We start from the raw sequence: 23,427 nt of genomic DNA, 5'->3' as shown, positions 1-23,427 counted from the left end.
TAACCCTTCCCTTCTGCAGGGTTAGACTACTAGCTCGTTGGTATTCAGCTACTGGGTCATGGCCTGATCTAAGGTGGGTTGCAGCAGCAGCAGCAGCAGCAGCAGCACAACAGAAGTAGATGGTAAGGAATTAATGAATTCCCAAATGCCAGGCAGGTTCAAGGTTGGAAAGGTTGAAGACTACTGGACTGGTCCTACAAGGCACCTTCCCATACTGTGCCCCTTATGATTAAGTGAAATTCAACCAAATACTTTCTTACTGCCTATTATCTTACTGCATATTATCAATCCACATCGCAACTGCCTTTTTGCTAATGAAAGCAAACATCTCCAGAAGTTCCTTCTACTTTTTCCCACAGAAAAGCTGAAGGTGGCATGCTCCTCACTGGGAAGACTTTCACAGAAAAATACAAGCCCCCCCCCCAACCCCAAATTTAAAGCACTGGGACTTTAAAGGAGCATGACCCACACAAAGGAGGAATTAAGAGAGTTCCGCAGACTGAAAGGATGGTAGGACTAAATTAAGCAAATAGGGGCTGGTCTACTGCTGGCATTCCCACCCTTTCCAACACACACCTCCCCTCTGTCACCTTTTCAGACCGCTCCCCCCCCAAAAAAAACTACCGTATTTTTTGCTCCATAAGACTCACTTTTTCCCTCCTAAAAAGTAAGGGGAAATGTATGTGCGTCTTATGGAGCGAATGCAGGCTGTGCAGCTATCCCAGAAGCCAGAACAGCAAGAGGGATCGCTGCTTTCACTGCGCAACGATCCCTCTTGCTGTTCTGGCTTCTGAGATTCAGGATACTCTTTTTCTTGTTTTCCTCCTCCAAAAACTAGGTGCGTCTTGTGGTCCGGTGCGTCTTATAGAGCGAAAAATACGGTACTTTTGTTCCTTTGAAAGTCCTTTACAGCCCTATTCTCTGCTTCTCTATTCAGAAGGAAATTCCACTGAATCCAGTGGGGCTTATGCCCAAGAAAGTGTGCACGCACAGGATCGCCATCTTTATTTGTGTTGCCGTTAATGTGTGCGCTGTGCACAACCCTGGCAACTGCTTTAAGTAGGAGGGCTCAACCCTGAACTGTATGTTGATAAGAAAACGAAACGAAACGAAACGAAACAAGGCCCTGGGGAGAGCGCATCCCCCTCCTCCCCGTGCTACCTACAGAGAATCGCATCGCTGACTAGCAGAAACACCTTACAGATCAGAGAAGCGTTTCCAGGTATTGCTTAGTAATCAGGTTACAATCCTATGCCGACTCCCTTGGGATACGCCCGGTTCATGTCAATGGGAATTATTGAAGTTAGGTATGAGACTGCACTGTTTAAAAAAAGGAAATAGCAACTCTCCCCTGCAGTTCCTCTCGTCTCCTTCTAACGTTGCAATACCACGCGGAGATAGGCGCATTTTAATCCACGGCTTGCAGTGGGTCCCCAAATGTTGTTGAACTACAACTCCCATCACCCCTAGCTAGCAATGGCAGAACTCAGGGATGATGGGAGTTGTAGTCCAACAACATCTAGGGACCCACAGGTTGAGGACCGCTAACCCAGCGCTGGACGGAGCTGCGCAGCCTACCCGCCTTCGCTTTTCTTCCCAGCCGCCTCACCCAGAGCGGCAGCCGCGCCTGCGCTTTTACGCAAAGGGCTTCCTCCTCCAATGGAAGGGCGCGGACTTTCCGTGCGACGCGCCGGCGCTGTGCGCCCTGGCCGCCCCTTTCCTCCGGAGGGTTGGGACAGCCATGGCGGCTCCAGCGGCGCTGCAGAGGAGCGTGGTGGCCCCCGCGGGGAGACACACGGCTTCCGTCATCTTCCTCCATGGCTCAGGTGGATGAGTCCGACCGCAGAGCGGAAAGCAGGGGGCGCCACCGCGGAAGCCTCCCCAAGCTTCGCCAATAAGGGAGTGGGCTGGTTGCGGTGCCATTTCACAGCAAAGGCGCACAGAAAGGGGCGTAGGGAAAAGAGAGTTGGGTGTTTTCTATATACAGTACTGTCTTTTGCTCCTTTGTGCAAGGAATCATGGAGTTGTAGAGTTTGGAGGGGTCCCCCCGAGAGTCATCTAGTCCAACCCTCAAAAAGGAATCTCAAAAAGCATCCATGGCAGATGGCCATCCAATCTTTGCTTAAAAACCTCCTGCCAGGTTCCAAGGGAGTGTCCACAGCTCTTCCTTGGAAAGAAAGGTTTCAGAAGTTCAATCCAGCCTGAAAGGTGGTCTCAATCCTGGATGAATTGGCAGAGATGGGGATGCCCTCGGGTGGCACATTGCTGGATGAAAGTTGTGCCTATGGTCAACGTTGCAGCATGAATTCAAAGCACATCCGGTGCACATTTAAAGCACGTGACTTCCCCCAGGGGAACCTGGGGATGGCCATTTCCCCCTCACAGCTAAAACTCCCAGCACCCTAAGCAAGCTAGGGTTCCCATGGTTCTTTGGGGGAAATCGCATGCTTTAAATGAGCATTGAATGTGCTTCAAGTGCATGGTGTAGAGCATTACATGTCATTTTACATCTGGGTGGTGATCTTTTAAACTAGGGCTTGGGAAATTGGCCATTCTAGTGTTACCGGAATCAGTCACCCATCAGTCCCAGCCAGCATAGCCAATATCCAGGAATGACAGGAGCTGTAATCCCAGCAGGAGGTGCAGGGTACCAGGTTCCCCATTCTTTGTCTATTGGCTTGTTTGTTTACAGAGAGATTGGACAACATTTTCCTGTGACTTCCTTATTGCAAAACTAAAGCTAAAAACAATAGTTCCATTGGGGAAGCAGGTTTGTTGCTCAAGAGCTACAAATCGCCTTTAATTGCACAGCCGGAATTTGACAGTATATAATTGAATCCCACCCGAAATTAGTGACGATCTGGAAGCGCACTTAGGGGGACAGGTCCGATTGACATTCTTCCTGTGGACTGGTATCTCGCTCCACGGTGATATCTACTTCCTACCTACAACAGTACCAAAAGCAGTTGCACCTTAGAAGTTGCGTGCCTTCTGCATTTCCATTGCCTTTCAGTTTGCACTGTTTTTCAAGCTGATTTTGGGGACGGACGGTATGTGTGGACAGCACGTGCTCCACCTCAGAGTACTTTAGCGCCTGTGAAACTTTCATCACCTTAGGGTTACCTTGTTTACCTGACCACAGGCATGCTGAGATTGTTATTCCTCGGCAGGTGCTATCCTCTTCCAGCCCTTTCATTTGTAGTGTTTGCGTAGGTGGACTAGATCAAAGGCTTTTAGATGTGGTTTTAAATAAACTTTTTTTTTTTTTTACAAAAAAAAAAGTGTGAAAGGGGTTATAGCACTCTAAAGTTGTTTAAAATGTTTTTACTACCTGAGTGTAAACTTGTGTTTATAAGGGATCGTTTTTCATGGAAATCGGGGGGGGGGGGCTGTAGTTGCGAGTACGAGGCCCAGAGACAACATCTGTGAAAATTTATTCAGAGTATGAACTCTTGAGTCTCTTGTCTCATACCCCCTTGCTGTGTAGATTTCAGGATGTTGCAGCTGAGGGGGAAAGAGGACCAAAGGATGGGATGGCACAGTATCAGGCCATGAGTCACTGCCAGAAGCATTATACCTCTGAATGCCAATTTCTGGAAATCCCAAGTTAGGAAGACAGTGTTGTGTTCAGGTCCTGCCTGTCTGCTTCGCATTGGTATCAGGTTGGCCGCTGTGGAAGCAGAAGACCAACAATATTTGGAGGGCCATGAAGGGTAGGCAAGGCTCTTTCCCTGAAAGTGCATCAACCATAAAGATTTGGTGCGCACCTTGGAAACTCCCATTAATATATATTGAAGACTGGCCTGGGGGAATTTCATAATCTATTGTTAAATGATAGGTTGGGAAATGAAGCTGCATGCTGGATGACTCAGAAACTATGGACTCTATACCAAAGGAGGCAATGATGGCCAACCACTTGGATGGTCAATGATCTGCAGTGGGCTAGGAACAAAGGTGAAAGCTGTTTCCTAGTTCTGCTAGATCTCTCAGTGGCCTTTGATACCATCAACCATAACATCCTTCTGGGATGTTGGGAGCTGGGGGCACTGTCATACAGTTCCGCTCCTTTCTCCTGGTCCGTGTCCAGAAAGTGGTGTTGGAAGATGAGTGTTCAGACCCCTGGGCTCTCACTTGTGGGGTGCCTCAGGGTTCCGTCCTCTCCCCCATGCTTTTCAACATCTACATGCATCCTCTGGGAGAGATCATCAGGGGGTTTGGGCTGGGTGTTCAACAATATGTGGATGATACCCAGCTCTACCTCTCTTTTAAATCAGAACCAGTGAGGACAGTGAAGGTCCTGTATGAGTGTCTGGAGACGGTTGGAGGATGGATGGCATCTAACAGACTGAGGTTGAATCCTGACAAGACAGAAGTACTGTTCTTGGGGGATGGGGGGGCAGGCTGGTGTGGAGGACTCCCTGGTCCTGAATGGGGTAACTGCCCCTGAAGGACCAGGTGCACAGCCTGGGAATCATTTTGGACTCACAGCTGTCCATGGAGATGAAGGTCAGTTCTGTGTCCAGGGCAGCTGTTTACCAGCTCCATCTGGTACACAGCCTGTGGACTGCCTCGCCAGAGTGGTGCATGCACCACTCCGCTTGGACTACTGCAATGCGCCCTGCGTGGGGCTACTTTTGAAGGTGACTCGGAAACTGTAATTAATCCAGAATGTGGCAGCTAGACTGGTGACTGGGAGTGGCCGCCAATACCATATAGCACTGGTCCTGAAACACCTACATTGGCTCCCAGTACGTTTCCAAGCACAATTCAGAGTGTTGCTGCTGACCTTTAAAGCCCTAAACGGCCTCGGTCCTGTATACCTGAAGGAGTGTCTCCACCCCATCATTCAGCCCAGACACTGAGGTCCAGCTCTGAGTGCCTTCTGGCTGTTCCCTCACTGCGAGAAGTGAGGTTACAGGGAACCAGGCAGAGGGCCTTCTTGGTGGTGGCACCCGCCCTGTGGAACACTCTCCCATCAGATGTCAATAAGCAACTATCTTACTTTTAGAAGACCTCTGAAGGCAGTCCTGTTTAGGGAAGCCTTTAATGTGCTGTATTGTGTTTTTAATATTCGCTTGGGAGCTGCCCAGAGTGGCTGGGGAAACCCAGCCAGATGGGCGGGGTATAAATAATAATAATAATAATTATTATTATTATTATTATTGGATGGCTTCAGAAGAAGATTGGACAGATTCATGGAGGAGGAGAGAGCTGTCAATGGGTACTAGCCATGATGGCTGTGCTCTGCTTCCATAGACAGAAGCAGTCATGCTGATTACCAGTTGCTGGAATCTTTTGGAGGGGAGACTGCTCTTGTGCCTGGGTCCCGCTTGCCCGTTTCCCACAAGCATCTAATAAAAAAAATATCATTATCTGGCTTGCCCCTGTGAGAGAAGGATTCAATGGGAGTAGATGGTCCATTGGCCTTACCTGGCAGGCTCCTCTTGTTATGAAACATTCCGACGAGAAGTTCAAATACACAAACTTGTTAAGCTTTCTGGCTTGCCGTCCTTTCCCTTACAATATTTTTCTCCAATATACTCATACAGTGGTGCCCTGCAAGACGAATGCCTCGCAAGACGAAAAACTCGCTAGACGAAAGGGTTTTGCGTTTTTCGAGTTGTTCCACAAGACAAATTTCCCTATGGGTTTCGTCTTGCGAGTTCCTGCGAGTTTGTTTCCTTTTTCTTAAAGCCGCTAAGCCGTTAATAGCCGCTAAGCCGCTAATAGCCGCTAAGCCGCTAATAGCCGTTCTTCGCAAGACGAAAAAACCGCAAGACGAAGAGACTCGCGGAACGGATTAATTTCATCTTGCGAGGCACCACTGTAGTTTATAATTGTTATTCATAAAAGAGGAGCTTTGGTTTCACCACTTGGCAAAACTGGGAGACAAAAGTCATCCAGCTATCACAAAACCACATGTGCTCACCTGGGAATCTGTTTGGGGTAATTTTTGGACAATGTGACCCTGGCTTATTTCCGTGGTTTGTTAACTGACGTTAAGGCAGCGTTCTCTGCTTCAGTTATCTGGCTTAATACAAGCCAGGATCTTCGCACAAAAACTGATCTATAACAGGAGAATGAGAAGGGCCCTGGGGGAGGAGTCTCGGCTCCATAGCATACGGAGCCTGGAATGATCACCTGAACTTGGTCACTGAGTGGTTAGTTATCCTGAAATCCAATAAGGCTGAGCACCTTTGTCCAGATGACGTTTTTCTCTTGGATAATGCAATTCTATATTTGTGTATTACGAAGAACAAGGCCTTTGGCATTGTGTAGATATCTAAAGTAGCCTTTATCTTTCTGTATTACTTAGGTGATACCGGCCAAGGATTAAGAGACTGGATCAAAGGGGTTTTGAGTCACGATTTGTCTTTCCAGCATATAAAAGTCATTTATCCAACAGCTCCTGCCAGGTATTTCTTTAATGCATTTTCATACTAGCCTTCCTTTATTGCCTTCTTTAAAAACAGTTTGTTATTAAAGTTGTAACTAATTGACATAAAGGTTTGCAGATATGTCCTAAGTTGAATTTGCAAAACTACTTTTCTCCAGACATGTTGTGACATTCGCATTTACCCCCAGTGTGATGGCAAGTTGTAAGTAAGATGTATAATGTGTTTATTTGATGACAGAGGTAGGCTTTGACTTCTGATATTTAACCACTTAAAGGAGGAGGGCAGAACACTCCACCTCTGCTCTTCAATATGTACTGGGGTTCTCAATTAATTATCCCTCGGTATGAATAGCAATACAGGTTCCCTAGTTGATTGATAAATCCAGCATCCTCCATCTGAAAAAAAACACCATAGTGCCAAAGCCTCCAGTGAGCATATATGCAAGTGCTTTCTGAAGTGGAACAATAAAGCTTTTTATTCTTAAAAAAAAAAAAAAATAGAACAATTATTTCAGGATTTTGCAGTACATGTAATTGTGACCCCCCCCACATGTGCACATGTGTATACTACCCCCTAGAAAAGAATAAAAAATAATACTTTCTATATTTGTTTTTAAATAAATGGCTCTTGTTAGGATCTTTGGCTTTAGCACTCTCGCCAATTGTCAACCCCATTCACATTTCCTGAGTTACCTGCAGTGAGTCTGATGTCACTGTTTCCCAGAGATCAGAGGAAGCCTTTCTAAAGCCATTGTCCGTCCTTCCTTCCTTCCTTCCTTCCTTCCTTCCTTCCTTCATCTCTCTCTCTCTCTTTATTTTTGGGCTCTAATGTACTGCTGCTGTTGAGACCTTTATTAATGATGCTGAGGAAGGCAAGTCCAATCAGGGTGAATGGCAGAAATAGCTAATGCAGCATAACACTCTGTGCGGTGCTTAGTTGGCTCTCGAAATCTGTTTCTTTGACTAATTAATTAATCTGAATTACTAGAATTAACCTGATTCCATCTCCCTGGTGCCAGCAGGCCAGCTCTGCAACCCTAAGATTTGTTGTGCCACTAAGTCAATGATTAGCATATAGAGCATGCCAGGCATCAATTTGTGGGTGGGAATATTTTAGCTTTTGTGATGCCATGTTGCCAGGTCTGTGTGAAAAGTAGGCAGAGCCTTCTTTTTTCTTCTTTTTCTAAGCAATGCAACCACAGCTCACTTTCAGCGACAAGGCCAGCATGGCAGAGTTTGCCTGGAAAACTCATCAACCAATGTGATAAACATCTGTGGGGAATACTTTAAGTATAGGCTGTCTTCCCACAGTCAGAATTTGGTGTAAATCTGTGATTCCCAAACTGTGCTATGACAGGCATACTTTTGTGCTGCAACAGGAACTATAAGGTGCCTTGAAACATTAACGGAGAGTCTTGTGGCCCCTTAAGGACTAACAGATTGAAAATTGCATATGCTTTTACGGACTACAGTCTGCTTCATCAGATGCATGACATGTTACCCTCGTGTGTGTGTGTGAGAGAGAGATGTTATACACACATAAGACCCTGCTGAACCAGGCCAGCAGCCCATCTAGTTCTCACAATGGCCAATCAGATCCCACAGAGACCACCAAGAGGCCAGCCACATACACACACAAGCCATAGTGTAAATGGGAGTGTAAATATTGGCATCAGAAGGAAAGGAAGAGAAGTCCAGCTGTTAATAATAATAATAATAATAATAATAATAATATTTATGCCCCACCCATCTGTCTGGGTTTCCCCAGCCACTCTGGGCGGCTCCCAACAGAAGACTAAAAACAGAATAAAACTTCAAACATTGAAAACTTCCCTAAACAGGGCTGCCTTCAGATGTCTTCTAAAAGTCCAGTAGTTGTTTTTCTCTTTGACATCGGGTGGGAGGGCGTTCCACAGGGCAGGTGCCACTACTGAGAAGGCCCTCTGCCTGGTTCCCTGTAACTTGGCTTCTCGCAGCAAGCAAACTGCCAGAAGGCCCTTGGAGCTGGACCTCAGTGTCCGGGCTTAACAATGGAGGTGGAGACATACTGGACCGAGGCCGTTTAGGGCTTTAAAGGTCAGCACCAACACTTTGAATTGTGCTCGGAAACATACTGGGGAGCCAATGTAGGTCTTTCAAGACCGGTGTTATATGGTCTCATTCACAAAAAGGCCGGCACTTGGTAACACAGGGATTCTAGCATGGGTAAGCCAATTAACACATGTATTGTGTCCATTGTGCTGATTTAGGCCACAAGTGATAGCATTGAAGGAGCCACAAGATTCATGGGATGGAGAATCACACTTTTCCATTCCTTCCTTCCATGCAAGCAATCCAGTCGGAACAACCTCTCCCCGCCCATGTACTGTTCTCAGGGTTCTGCTGTTGCTGGGTCCAAAAGCCTCCAAGGACGTAGTGTGTTAGCCAGTGTTTACATCTGACATGAGGAAGTGTGCCCCCCTCCCCCCATTATCCCTGATCCACCCCTGGGACTGCTGGCTGCGGTTGATGGGAATTGATAGTCGATAACAACTTAAAGGGGAGCCTTCCCTCCCTCTGGTTTGCATGCAGGAGGTAAATTTAAGGGGTGTGTTTTTCGAAAGCAGAGTTCTAGAAGGTTCATAGTTGTGGCCAAACGATACTTTTGCAAACGCTGGCAAACTTACCGGCTGGGAATTACGGTTTGCATTTGCATGAGTCATTGAATTAAGGGAGATGTAGAAATAACAACTGCATCAACTTTCAGTGGTTAAATATAACTTCTAGCGTAATCAAAGACATGCTTATTCAGAAGCAAGCCCCACTATGTTTAGTGAGGCTTTTTTGCAGGTAAAACTGCGTAAGATTGCAATCTTAATCTTTTTTGTCTTTTCAGTCATTGTGAGTAAATGTGCTGTAACTGAAGTCGGGGCTTTAAAAAACACCATGCACTGCCACGTCTGTCCAAGTGGTTTTTAAAAGCAAACGGGGCAGACATAGCTGCAAATTTATGTTTCAGCTGCTGGAAGTGTGACTTAAGCATTTTGTTTTCTTTTGAATGTCTAAATTTGAACAGAATACTGCTCCTTTTTTTGCTGTTGCCTTTCTGTTCAATAGAAAGTGATAGTTTAAATTGGCATTGTAGCAGCTAACGTGGTCAAGTTAAAATTATGTCGTCTCCACTTTTTTGAAATAACTATTCCATACCTTTTTATGTTTCCCTTCGGCAAATCTAGGTCAAAGAATCTTTGCGTTATGTAGCATTTCCTTCTTGAAATTCTTCCTGCTGCAAATCCAGAGTTAACCTATCAGTAAACAGAGACACCCTACATGTGCTGTTTTCAATAGCCAACAGATAACTTATGTGCTTTTTAGGATACATTTTGCAAAGAATTTTGATCTCTTTTCATTTGAGTAAATATTTGTGGAGCCCTGGAAAATGGCATTGCAGAGTAGTGTGGACTTTCCCCCTCCCCTGAGATTACAAAGCAATGCGGACTCCCACCCACCCCACCTTGAGCTTTTCATAGGAGGTCCCTCACTCCTTCTCTAGCCACGGTACAGAATCAATTATTATTATTATTATTATTATTATTATTATTATTATTATTTTATTTATGCCCCACCCATCTGGCTGGGTTTCCCCAGCCACTCTGGGCAGCTCCCAACAGAAGACTAAAAACAGAATAAAACTTCAAACATTAAAAACTTCCCTAAACAGGGCTGCCTTCAGATGTTTTCTAAAAGTCAGATAGTTGTGGGAGGGCATTCCACAGGGCGGGTGCCACCACCGAGAAGGCCCTCTGCCTGGTACCCTGTAACCACTTCTCACATTGAGGGAACCAGAAAAAGACCCTTGGCGCTGGACCTCAGTGTCCGGACTGAACAATGGACTTGGAGACAGTCCTTCAGGTATACTGGGCCGAGGCCATTTAGGGCTTTAAAGGTCAGCACCAACACTAGTCAGTTTGGCCCTGTTTCAAGTATATTGGCAGCTACTTGATCCACAGTAGCTTTTTAAAAATCATAACTGGGCTGAATCAGTAAAATTGTGTCGGCAAGATTCCAGTGCATAGTACCCACTCAGATTCTCAAGCAAATATTTCATTAATTCCCATCTCTGTTCACCAACCTCAACCAACACAGTCTGGTCTGGATTGAGATCTTTATAGATGTCTACAAGGGAGCCAGGGGTTCCTGTACTTTGGTTCTGTTTTGTGGTGCCATCAATGAATCACAGGAGAAGTTCAAGTCTCTTTGCATTTCTTTTCTACTGGATCTATTTGCTTTTGGCAAATGGATGGTTTTTTAGGCAGGCAGTGTTAGAGAGTTCACTTATAGGAGTTGTAGTCAAACACTTGGAGGGCTATGGGTTCTCAGTCAATTGAGGCAAAACCTAAGCCCTGTTGGGCCCAGTTGTGCAAGATTTCACTAGAGATTTTAGAACTCTATATTGTGGGGACCTTACCATTTGTCTCCTTATTCAGAATTGTGTTATTTTTCGTCACAACCCAAGAAGCAAGAACTATTTTCCTTGGTGTCTCTTTTGGAGGCTCCATTCATTTATGATTTTATTCAGTACTTTTATAACTGCAAGATCAAGTGATGACTTACATGTGTGAATGGACCATACAGAGAGAAAAACCCAACAGCCGATCATCCAGGTATACAGAAATCAAGTAGAGTGAAAAAAGAGCCGTGTTTACACCGATGTGTAAATCAGTTCTTCCAGGAGGAAGCTAGTAAAACTAGCGCCAGGTGTACCTGAATTCTTTTTCTTTGTCTTAGACATTGTAGTTTTTGCTTCTGGAGGATATGCAGTAAAAAGATTAAAATGATTGTAGTTGCACCAAGATTCCCCAAGTGCAAGTACTGAGTCCTCCCTCCTCTCCTGGAGTCTTTTAGTTGCCCTTGGTTCAGGCATTCACAGTGTAATATTCGGTGGATTGCTAGCTTTTAATATTATAGATATGTTTATTGAAAAGTTTGGATGCCTAGATAGTCCCTGAGGAATTTTGGATTGCCAGCTTTATCCCTGCATAAATATAAACCTGAAATGCATTCTAGCTTATACTTTAAAACCAATCCATTAAGTCTTGCATCCTAAATTTTCTGAAAGTTTGGAGCCAAAGAAGTGATACAGGGGCAGGTTTAAAGTATATGGCTGTTTCTAGTAGAGGAAGACTTCTTTTTTGTGTTAGAAATTATTGTAATCCTTTTTAATGATGTTTTGAGGTTTTGAAGTCGGCTTGGCTTTATAGCATATGGACATGGAAACTGGAAAACCTTACTGCAAAGCCTTAGGCGCAGATTCAGGAAAGTAATTAAACATATGCATCCATCTTTGATGGGTGAAGAACTAAAATGGATGAGATCTTGGGCCAAGTGGTTAAATCAACTCGTGTTGAAATCGGGGACACTTTAAACATTGTGTAACTTTGGTTGGGTTCTGCCCAGGGCTGATGGAAGCAGGAGAAATTTCAGCAGACGGCATTTATTACAATGAAGAAGCAGAGCTGACATTTTTAGATTGTTATTTTTGCATGTGCACATACATTAATCTGCTCTTCAGAGTGGTAGTGGAAAACGTTGGCATCGGTGCTGATGGCGAACGCTTCTTTTGCCAATGGGATGAGAGCCAAGAGACGTCAGGAGCTAGTACCAGCAGATTAATCCACACAAAGAGGGACGTCAAGAAAAGAAAAGAAACCTCTTTGTTCTGTTGTTGAAGGAATGGCATCTTTACTATAGCCACGTCTACCCAGATTTAGCACACACAGTTTGCAAGAAAAGGCTCTGCTGGCTGCTTCTTTTAAAAAAAATAATAAAAAGGTGCAGTGTTTGCTTCTCTGTACCATCTGACAGCCTAATTGCCCATTAAAATTAGGCTTCAGATCCACACTGTATCGTCCCTTACCTGACAAATGTTTTATTTTGCTGCTAAACTGGATTGATGGTCCTGGAACTAGGCTGGTTTCCAGAGCTTCTTGGAAGGAGTGAGCTACAAATTCTTCTTTCTGTTACACTTAAAAAAAAAAGAAAAAGATGAGAAGGGGACAGCACCCCCTGTTTAAGCACATGCATTCTGAACTAAACCTTCTCTTGCATTCTGATTTAGAAGAGCAGATCATATGCAAAAGGGTCAGGCAGGGTACCATTAGCGTTAATGGAGGCAAAGGATGCAGACTTTTGGAGGAATGGCTGCACAGGTTAAAAAGAACAGGGGAGCTCTATATGAAAAGGGGAGTTCCATATGTGCATTGTGGTAACTATGAGCCAGTTGCGTTGGGTTAATGAAGATCAAATCACACACAGTGGTGACAGCTTTTGGGTTAAAGTATTTATAAGCCACCTTTAACACAGGTTCCATGCATTTAACATGGAATAGTTTCAGTCGCATGGAAATATGGGGATGGAAAGTTTGTAAACCGTCTCCTTTAGTGGGAAGTTGCACTGCAATTTCAAACCAAAGCCGTAGCTGCAAGCTGTTACAAACCCCATGGTCAACAAGTATAAATTCTGGTACATCTGCAGTTCCTAAATCAGGCCACCAGTTGTCATTAAGGAGGAACCACATTTACAGGTGCCGTTCAAGTCATCTATTGAAAATGTTAATCCAAAGGGATGCAGTCCCATATAGGAATGGGCCAATATGCACCATGTAGGGAGCAACCAAGGAAGTAATGAACATGCACTGAAAAGTTGTATTTATTATTCATTAGAATTTTTATATGCCACCTTTAAAGCAGATGTTGCCAATGGGAGCATACAACAGAGTAATTTGAGGGGGGGATTTCTTTTTCCATAAGATTTTATTGGAAGCTTTTTCACGATATAATAAGATAAAATAAACTTATCTAAATAAAAACAGAGAAAGAGAAAAGAAAACACAGTCCTCTCTCAAAGGGATTTCTTGACTCTTGTCTCACACAGAAAGTGGTAGACCCTCCCAGCTCTCACCTGGGAGCTTTCCTTCTCCCAAGTCTCTCAACCTGGGAGGTCTTCCCTTCCCTGTCTCTCACTCAGGATCCTTCCATCCATTCACCACCTTCATGTGCTGGTGTAATCCTTGGACCCCCAAGGATACAACATGGCAATTTGATATAATCTATGAAAACACATTACAGTTTTGCTATAAGCAGAAAGACATGGTACACTTGGGGCTCTTTTTAATCTCCTAGTTCTAAACTGAGAGAATCGCAGATATCTAGTCTCCAAAGCAACCCAACAATTCAATATGGTGGTGCTGTTGGTTGGTTGATTTTATACACTGGTCTTAAGTGTGTGTATCTGAAGAAGTGTGCTTGCACACGAAAGCTCATACCAAGAACTAACTTAGTTGGTCTTAAAGGTGCTACTGGAAGGATTTTTTTATTTTGACTGGTCTTAATGGTATCACACACAGACATACACAGCTCCACATATCGTATATCTTAATACCAGGGCTGTCTGTGGTCCAGATTACTGGAAGGGTTTAAAAAGCCAAATAAAGAATTTCTGTCGTATGTTTTACATTCAAAGTAAATATGGTCTTGTTCACCTTGTGGAAATCTCCATTAGGAATGTGATACAAACAACAAACTAAATCCACCTGCTATATTCATAGCTGTAAAGAGAACCTGAAGCCAAATCTGGTCTGTGGCTCCATCCATTGGTCCAAGTTCTTGGTGTTAAGTAAAGCTTACTATTCTACCCTAAATCTCAGGCTTTCCCCTTGACTTCCTTTTTCACTCTGTAAGATCAGATGAGTTGTAACAACAAACCAATCTAGGTACAATTGCTTGGGGCAATGGACTTATTCTCTTACGCAGGCATCCCTTCTTGACATACATTCCCTCCAAATTACTAAGACAGCCACCCGTAATTTGAGCCTTACCTGGGTGGCTGAGTGACAGCCATCCATCACCACCCCCACCCTGGCGCACATGGAGAGGCCCTAGGGCGTAGCATGGCTTCCTGATTTCCATGGCTATATATTACAGTTTTCTTCTTACACCTTTTTCATCGACTTTTCTTCCAGACCATATACACCGATGAGAGGGTCCTTGTCCAACGTGTGGCATGACAGATATAAGATCTCTAATGATTGCCCGGAACATATTGAAACCATTGACTCAATGTGTCAAGCACTTACGAGTTTGATTGATGATGAAGTTAAAAGCGGCATTGGAAAGAACAGGATACTCTTGGGTAAGTTTTAGAAAGAAGAAAATATTTGACATTTGTAAGAGAGCTCATCCTGTGAGTGGAGCCAAACCGGGGAATGTGGTGAGTGGTTATAGAGGCTTTGAGCAGCCAAGGAATCCCTGAATGCTTAGGTAGGGGTTGTGCTAATGTCTTTTCGGTGCTATCTTCAGCCATTATAGTTGGAAGCAAGTTCTGTTTCACCAGAGTTCGTAACACGGAGGTTCTGTTGCAAAGAGGAGACCCATCATCTGCTTCATTTGAGATGGGTCTTTTGAAGAAAATGGGGCAGGCATATGCTCTCTCTCTCTTGACACCACCTGACATAGGTTTTCTTTGCATCCCAGTTGGGATAAGAAGCAGAGCAGTAGTTGGAACAGATTCCATCTTATTATCTGAAAATGGGAAGTTCTGCTGTGCAGAACTCTGTTGAAAGAGCTAGCAACTGCACAAGAATAATGCTAATTTATTTGGAAAGCACTCCAGGTTTTCCAGGCACAGTACATAAGTTAAGATTAAGAAAACAATGCCGCCCCTGACTGAAGGCTTAACCTCCAAATAGACATAATAAAAAAAAGGGGATAGGGAGGAATGAGATTCAACTGGATGGCCCAATTGCAAGGAGCAAGCTGGTGCCCATGTGTTGGGTTTTCTTTGCTGCATGCAACACCACACTTGTGGGAGGAATGAGATGCTGTGCCTGGGAGGCGGTAGAAGCACTGCTTCTGTTTCAGAGGAATTGTGGCAATGCAAGCCAGAAATAGGTGAAAAGGCCTAAGTAAACACGCTGACTTTTTGTGGCTACCAAAGTTTAATTGTGTGTTGGAATGGCCACTGAGCAAATTACTTCTGGGAAAAGGGGAGCTAAATGGCCGTTTTTCCCCACACAGCAGGTGGAGAGGGCAGTGCTAGCTGCCTTCTCCCATTCCTGCATCATGGTCATCCCCTTCCACAGCTTTCAGTCAGTTTTGACGAGACTTGAGCAGGGCAACATCCTTGTGGATTGAGGCCAATGTCGTCTATCTCTTACACAGACTCTATGGCTGCTCAAATGCCTTCTAGACGAGGCTCAGAAAACACGTGAGAAATTTGCACAAGAACCTATTTTTGTGGAAATACGTTTTACTTAGAAACTATTGTTGCTCTTTAATTATTATTAAATTATCCAGGACCCCCCCCCCCCCGAACTGGATCCAGCACCAAAGCAATTTGGGGAGGGGGTGGGCAGGACTAATGTTTAGCTAGGTTTTAATTAAAGACTGTGTCTTCTTCCCCCATGAACCGAGAACAGGGGGCTCAATCCTAGGGGTTACGCTTTGAGAGGAAGCTGCTTGTGAAGTATTCATTTAGACCAGGGCTTCCCAAACTTGGGTCTCCAGCTGTTTTTGGACTACAGTTCCCATCATCCCTGACCACTGGTCCTGCTAGCTAGGGATGATGGGAATTGTAGTCCAAAAACAGCTGGAGACCCAAGTTTGGGAAACTCTGATTTCGACCCTGCAGCCTAAACCAGGCTTCAATTCACTATTGTAGGGATTTTTTAAAAAAGAGATGATAATTTCCCCCCTTCATTTATGAATCGCTTCTTATGAAGCATCTTGAAGCAATGTCACAATACAATAACAAAAATGCAAATATAAAAACTATTTTGAATCCCGTACGCTAGTGACTGGGGGGGTCACAAAAACTAAGTGCAAAGCTGATTTGACAGGAGTAAATCAATCATTTAATTTTTCCAAAGTTCAAACCATGTGCAAGGCGGCTTACAACATATAAAAAATTACATAACCACCAACATAACAAAACTAGTCATAAACAGTAAACAAAACGTCAAAAAATATAAACTGGAAAATTTCCACATAAATCATAAGATCCAAAATAAAGATGTAAAAAATTAACATCAACAATGTTATAAATGTGAGGGTATGTGGTATAGAGGCAGAAGGAAGTTAATGTCCAGCTTTTTCCAAGCAAACACCACTAGCAGACCTAGCAAAGGACAGACAAGTGATTCTTTAACATTACACGGCATTCTACCCTATTTCATTTATGAACTGCCCTCCATTGCATAGCAATCCCAGAGCAGTTTCCAGTAAAATGGTTACAACACAATACAATCAGTACATCAGAATACTATTAAGGGGCTATCCAGGATTTTACCAGGGCTATCCCAGTGCTTTGGGGAAGGGATGATGAAGCAAAGTGAATGTTCCACCAGTGCAAGGATTTCTGCTTGAGCCAAAGAACGTTCTCCCCATCCATGCCCCCTAAATTGGTTTGAAGGGAGACCCCTAACACTTTAGGGGAGCAGATTTGGGGAGGGTGTGGGGCACGCAGAGGAAAGATGGGGAAAGTAAATCTGGGCACTGATGGGACCTATGGATAGAATACAGCCCATAGCTTGACAACATACTATGCCCTCTCTTTGTGTGTGATTGCTCACATGAGGAAAAAGTTCTCTTCACATTTGAGTGAAATTGGTGTTGAGAGCACACCAATGAATAATCCAATATTGAGAAAATTTGCTTTTAATGTGGGAATGTCTAAAATCCCATCCAGATGCCACCAAGATCCTGAACGATGGAGCCAAAATACTCCTTGCCTGTTTTCTTTCTGGATCTGGCCACTCCCTGCTCTTTGAAGGGCCCTGTTTGCCTTGCCTTGGTGGCTCCTTGCCCTGGCTTGTGGAAAATGGTCCACAGAGTCTGTTTGATCTGGTTTCGCCATTTTACCTGCTGACACTGAAGCATATGAAGAGGAGCAGGTGTCTTCCATAGGGCCGGCTGGGAGGGCAGCTACACACAGCACATTGCACCGAGGCCCAGAAAAACAAGGCTCTTCTGGAGAGACATTTTCTGTCTGGAAATTCACTTTTGGGAGAATATGTTTTTGCGTGGAACCGCTCCGCTTCACAGAGATGGCTGAGCTGACTGGTGGCTGCCCAAGGAAAACTTCCTTTTGAGCTATTTAAAAAGAGCAGGTGAATTACCACACCATTTTTAAAAATAAGAATAAAGTATTGCAGTGAGTACATCTTGTATCTTAAGATCTCATCTTTTTTTTTACATAAGTGACAATATAATAACTCTGTGATTCAACTGGTAAGCATCATTTCAATAACTCAACTAGAGCCAAGCTTTCTCTTGGTTTAATAATTGTCACTTTTTCCATTTTCAACAACCTGCCAGTTTTTAAGCATCGATTCTTTTTTGTCTGTTTAAATATGTTACGCTAATGCACTTTAAGTTCATTCTCTGTGCATACGGTGAACAGACCATAGCTCAATGCAGAGCACATGCTTTGAGTGCAAAAGGCCTCAGGTTCAACCCCTGACACCCACGGTTTGTTTGCATTTTCAAAGGATCACAAAGTACCGTATTTTTTGCTCTATAAGACTCACTTTTTCCCTCCTAAAAAGTAAGGGGAAATGTGTGTGCTTCTTATGGAGTGAATGCACGCTGTGCAGCTATCCCAGAAGCCAGAACAGCAAGAGGGATTGCTGCTTTCACTGCGCAGCGATCCCTCTTGCTGTTCTGGCTTCTGAGACTCAGAATATTTTTTTTCTTGTTTTCCTCCTCCAAAAACTAGGTGCGTCTTGTGGTCTGGTGTGTCTTATAGAGCGAAAAATACGGTAGTTGTCATGAAAGACCTCTGAGACCCCAGAGATCTGCTCCTAGTCAGAGAAGAATATAAGAATACACTGGACAATAGATGAGCAGATAATCTCATCTTCGTGCATACCAAGTCATAGGTTTGCCCATTCCAAATTACGTCATGGGCAACTAGTCACTCTTAATAACTGATGGCCCTGGATATGACTATTGGTTGGTTAATTGGTTGGAATGTTCCCTAGTGTTTCTTGGTTTGTTTTCTTTTTGTTTACCTAGGTATTTGGAGATTTTAAGTTTGGCCTCACTGTAGTTTTGCTTGTTTCAATCATGTAAGAATTGTTAAATGTGTTGTTTCTTGGATCTGTTGCTATGATTTTGTTATTTTTGTATATTGCATTTTCACAGTTCATCTTTATTACTTTGTTCCCCATTCTGGGAAAATATTCCATTGTGGCTCACCAGATGTTACTGAACTCCCATCATCCCTGACCATTGGCCATGCTAGATGGGATGATGGGAGTTGGAGTCCAACAACATTTGAAAGGCCACAAATTCCCTATCTCCATTTGTGTCACATATATTGCAGGATCGGGTGCAAGCTGCAGTTTTTACCTCTGCTGCACTGGCAGTGGAGTAAAACCATATATGATTTTTAGTTTTCTTTCTCAAAGTCTTTGCTTCCTCTCTTGTAGTTTTCTCAGGACCATTTTTTCTCTCTCCCTTATTTCTTCCTTCTACGAGTTTGGTACGCCACAGAAATGCTGATCCAAGCCAATGGGTTCCTGCCACCTGTAGTCACTTTCATAAGCAGCCAATGAAAATAAACCTTCTGTGACAGAGCCGTAGACTCGACAGAACGCCAAGGAATACATGCATGGTTTTTGACCCCTTGTTTCATTACAATAACACAGGACACACAAATACTTTCTTGTTGATTGCTAGGCTTCTTCCGTAGCTACCGAGCCATGGGAGAAGGAATATGAAAGTTGCCGTGTTTCCTATAAATATTGGCATATTCATTGGCTTCTGGGTCTGGACAGGATGACGAAGAAGAATGAGAAAGGGTACTGTCAGTTACTGAATAACACCCTGCACTGAACTCGTTGAAATAACTTGACTGGGGCAACTGCTCTGCTTAGCTGTTCTGTGCCAAATGCCCCCATATGTTATGTGTGGCCAATTTCAGACTTAAATGGCAACCACTGTATTTCTGCTGCAAGTGTATGCACAGTAAACTTGCTCACTTCAGTAAGATTTAAGCAGCATCACTGTGCCAGGATTGTAGTCACAGCCAAGTTTCAAGGCACCATGTTCTGTTGTTTTTTGCCACAAGCAACCTACCACATATAACTGAGATGATTAAACAAACCTTGTATGTCTCAGTCTGTATAGTATTACAGTGACGTCATTGGACAGACATATTTTGTCCATCCAGTGAAGTGTTATTGTTAGAGAGGGAAGAGAATTTTGTTTGGTCCACAAGGCATTTTTTTAAAAGAAGGCTTCTCCTGACATGTAATGCAATCATATAAGGAATATCAATTTTATTTATGATGAAATTGTTTTGCTGGTTTTGGAACTTGTAGGGATGGTTTTCTTGTGTTTCAGGGTGTGTTGAATTGTTTTTATTGTTTTCAGAGCTTGTGTTTTTCTGTTTTATTATGTTTTTTGATTGTACACTGCATTGATGGCTTTATGCTGTAAAGTGGGCTCTAAATTTGTTTAATAATAAGAAGCAAACTGATCTAATATGCAGTTCCTGGACTAATATATACACTGATCAGAATGTAATTATCCTTAATATACCACGTAATGACCAGAAGCCACTTGGGCATTAAGTAGCAAATACATACATCTCCAAATTTTGCAATAGAGCTCATGGCTCAAAACAAACAAACAAACTTAGCAAAATACATAACAAATGTGAGTTTATTGGGAAGACATTTAGCAGTGAGTGCATTGAGATAACCTATGATAACATGTGTATTTAAAAGCAAATTTAAGAATTACTTTTAAAACGCTATAGATTTCTGCAGAAACAGTATGAAATGGACTATAAAATGAAACATACAAAATTGGCACTGACAAGTCCATTTCATACATCCCTAGTTATTGAAATATACATTTTATTTTTAGATTTCACTTTAGACATTGAAAATTGGCCCCAAAACTCCCTTGTTATGGCTGTGCCATCCGTCTTATGCTCAACACAAGCTTATGCAGGACTAGTGTAGGTTTTCATGGTAAGAATGGTGCTTTGAAATCACAGCATTTTCCCTTCAATGAAACCCACTGTTTCCAGACCAGGGGCCTGCAAAGCTTTCCCTCTCTGTAAGTCTCCTGGGCACCATGTTTTTCTGAGTAATAAACTGCAGGCTTCCCACTACAAAACCAAATTTCAACAAACCAACTTCTGGCATTCAGGTTTTTTCCTGAATAGCAGGAACCACATGAAAGCTGTAAGCTTTTCTGTCCTCACAGAAGGTGACTGCATTATCAGGCGCTGCCAGTGAGTAATTCCAGGTTGCTTTGTGAGCTCCAGTGTAAGTGAATTTTAAAAAGAAAAGAAATGGAGAGAGAGAAATTGTGATCCTGTATACACTTAGCTTAGAGCCAGGCCAATTGATATCGGGGGGGACTTAATTCTGGATACACATGCAAAGGATTCTGCTGCAAATCATTTCCAAATTCAGAATGAGCTTTCAGTGTGCTCCATGTTGCCTCTGAATTCTGAAACATCCAAATGTATTTAGTTTTATGTATGCACCCTATGCACCAGCGTCTGACCATAAATATGCATCTATTAATACAGAGCGAAACTTGTCCACTGTATTTTTACAAGTGTTGCGGTGATGGCATCATTCGCTGGAGGGCATAAGGAAATAAGTAGAGGACTCGTGAGCAGTTATTTCTTTTTGAAAAAAGAACAAAGTGTGTAATAGTCGTTCATACCTACCTTTTCATAGCAGACTTGTTCTTTCAGAAGATACCTGGAGATTTTCTACTACAGCATTCATGAGACAAATGGGAAGCAGTTTTGGGGGGATTTTTTGTTGCAATCCCTGTATGTTTACCTGAGTGTTAAGTCCTGTTGAACTCCGTGGGATTTATTTCCACATATAAGTGCACAAGATTGCACTTTTACACTGCAGATCTTTGTATATTTGCCTTGGTTAACATAGTGGGTGCCACTTCTTTGGGCTCCCATGATTTCAAGTCATGGGTTTGAAAGGGTTGGTTTTTTCGTCCTGCTGCTTTTCCCCGGGGAAACCTGCTGTTTACCTCTTTAGGTTTTCTGCAGATTCTGCAGATTGACGTCCGTTCTGATCCAGCAGTAAATGTCCGTTCTGATCCAGCAGAGAGCCAGTGTGGTGTAGTGGTTAAGAGCGGTAGATTCGTAATCTGGGGAACCGGGTTCGCGTCTCCGCTCCTCCACATGCAGCTGCTGGGTGACCTTGGGCCAGTCACACTTCTCTGAAGTCTCTCAGCCCCACTCACCTCACAGAGTGTTTGTTGTGGGGGAGGAACGGAACGGAGAATGTTAGCCGCTTTGAGACTCCTTAAAGGGAGTGAAAGGCGGGATATCAAATCCAAACTCTTCTTCTCTTCTTCTTCTTCTAAACCGTTGGCTTTCCCAGGGAAATTAGCAGGGCAAATGAAGAACCTCTCAGACTTGTGCCTAGAACCCATGGGACAAGCAGTATAAAACATTGACCACACAGACGTGTGGATGAACCCTCAGTAAGCCTCCATAGAATTGCACTGCTAGATTCTGGTTTGGTCTTCATAATTCACCATGACATGGAAGGGAATTTGTGGCCATCCAGAGGTTGACTCAAGCTCCCATCATCCCTGACCATTGACCATGCTGGCTGGGGCTGATGGGAATTGGAGTCTAGCGACAGCTAAAAGATCACATTTTCCCCTTCTCATGCTTTGAGAAGCCACAAAAAAGAGGGGGCACCAAGTAAACCAGAAGTCTAATTGATTTGTCTAAAAGTATGAATAGTCCCTTGGAATCCCTGTTCAACTGAAACTATACAGTCCTTATATACAGTGAAATATATTGTGGGGTAGTGATTGGTTAAAAATAAAAAGTGTTCATCGCAGTCAATATGGACTGGGCTGCACAGACATTTGGCAGGCCTTTTTCCTTTGTGAACAGAGGTACAGTCTGTACAACTTGATTAAGTTTTAGCTTGCTCGAAAGTGTTTCCTACAGGGTACTGGAAAGCAGAAAGTCATCACTGAAAGCATTTCTGATAGTTTCTCAGAGCTTTGAATGTTTGCTTTAACATTGTTTTTCCCCTTAAAAATCCATAGGTGGTTTTTCAATGGGAGGAGGCATGGCAATGCAGTTAGCCTATAGGTACCACCAAGATGTAGCTGGAGTGTTTGCTCTTTCAAGCTTCCTCAGCAAGACCTCTGCTGTTTACCAGGTGGGTACCGAACTCTTTGCTAACTGTTTGTCCCATTGTGGCCATTTAAAATCTCAGAAGGTTGTGCCAGAGTGTAAACCACCCCACCCCCCAATTAAGTGGCAGGGAACCTGTACACTCCCTTTTCAATATCTTTTAGTTTAGCAAAGATAATGATTACTCATTGGTCTCAGCTTTAAAGCTAAGATCTCTGATACACTTTACTAATCACAGTAAACAATGACGGGCTTAGATGGACCAATGGTCTGAAAGTAGAAAGCAGTGGGCAATTGCTTATTGATCTTTCTGCAGTTCCTTACACTTGCTGGATATTCCATGCACTCACTAATCTAGGTGGATCACTGGGTATCCACTGTAAAATATCTCCCTTCTCTTCTCTATTGTGGTAACAACACAGATGTCTCCTTTGCTAACAGGCGCTGAAGAAAATTGAAAGGGAACCACCAGAGTTATTTCAGTGCCATGGAACTGCTGATGAACTGGTTCTGTATTTGTGGGGTGAAGAAACCAACAAGATGTTGAAATCCCTGGGAGTAGCGACTACGTTTCTGAGCTTGCCAAACCTTTATCATGAACTAAACAAAAGTGAGCTGGACAAACTGCAAGCTTGGATTTTGAAGAAATTGCCAGAGTAACCATGAACAATAAATGAAAGTATATATAGAAAAGAAATGCCATGGAATTTTCTGTGCTCTGTGGCTTTCAACCATGTAATATGATTATTTCCTATTAATAGACATAATTCATTTTTTTCACAGATATTCAAATGAAAATATTAAAAACTCACAGAAAAGTAAGTTGCCATAAATTTCTTGAG

The 23,427-nt window shown here is 43.3% G+C and overlaps 1 protein-coding gene across 1 annotated transcript; it reads left to right on the top strand.

Annotated features, from left to right (window-relative positions):
* The first annotated feature begins 1,677 nt into the window (after positions 1–1,677).
* On the top strand, positions 1,678–23,407 carry LYPLAL1 (lysophospholipase like 1). Its single transcript, XM_080998711.1, has 5 exons — positions 1,678–1,826; positions 6,317–6,416; positions 14,397–14,566; positions 22,495–22,610; positions 23,027–23,407. Exons 1-5 carry the CDS (start codon positions 1,742–1,744, stop codon positions 23,243–23,245), a joined length of 690 nt encoding a protein of 229 aa, XP_080854837.1. The 5' UTR covers positions 1,678–1,741; the 3' UTR covers positions 23,246–23,407.
* The last annotated feature ends 20 nt before the right edge of the window (positions 23,408–23,427 follow it).

The sequence above is a fragment of the Podarcis pityusensis genome (genome assembly GCF_964106645.2).
Source record: "Podarcis pityusensis genome assembly, chromosome: 3".
NCBI classification, from domain to species: Eukaryota; Metazoa; Chordata; class Lepidosauria; order Squamata; family Lacertidae; genus Podarcis; species Podarcis pityusensis.
This window is presented reverse-complemented; position numbering and strand designations above follow the sequence as displayed.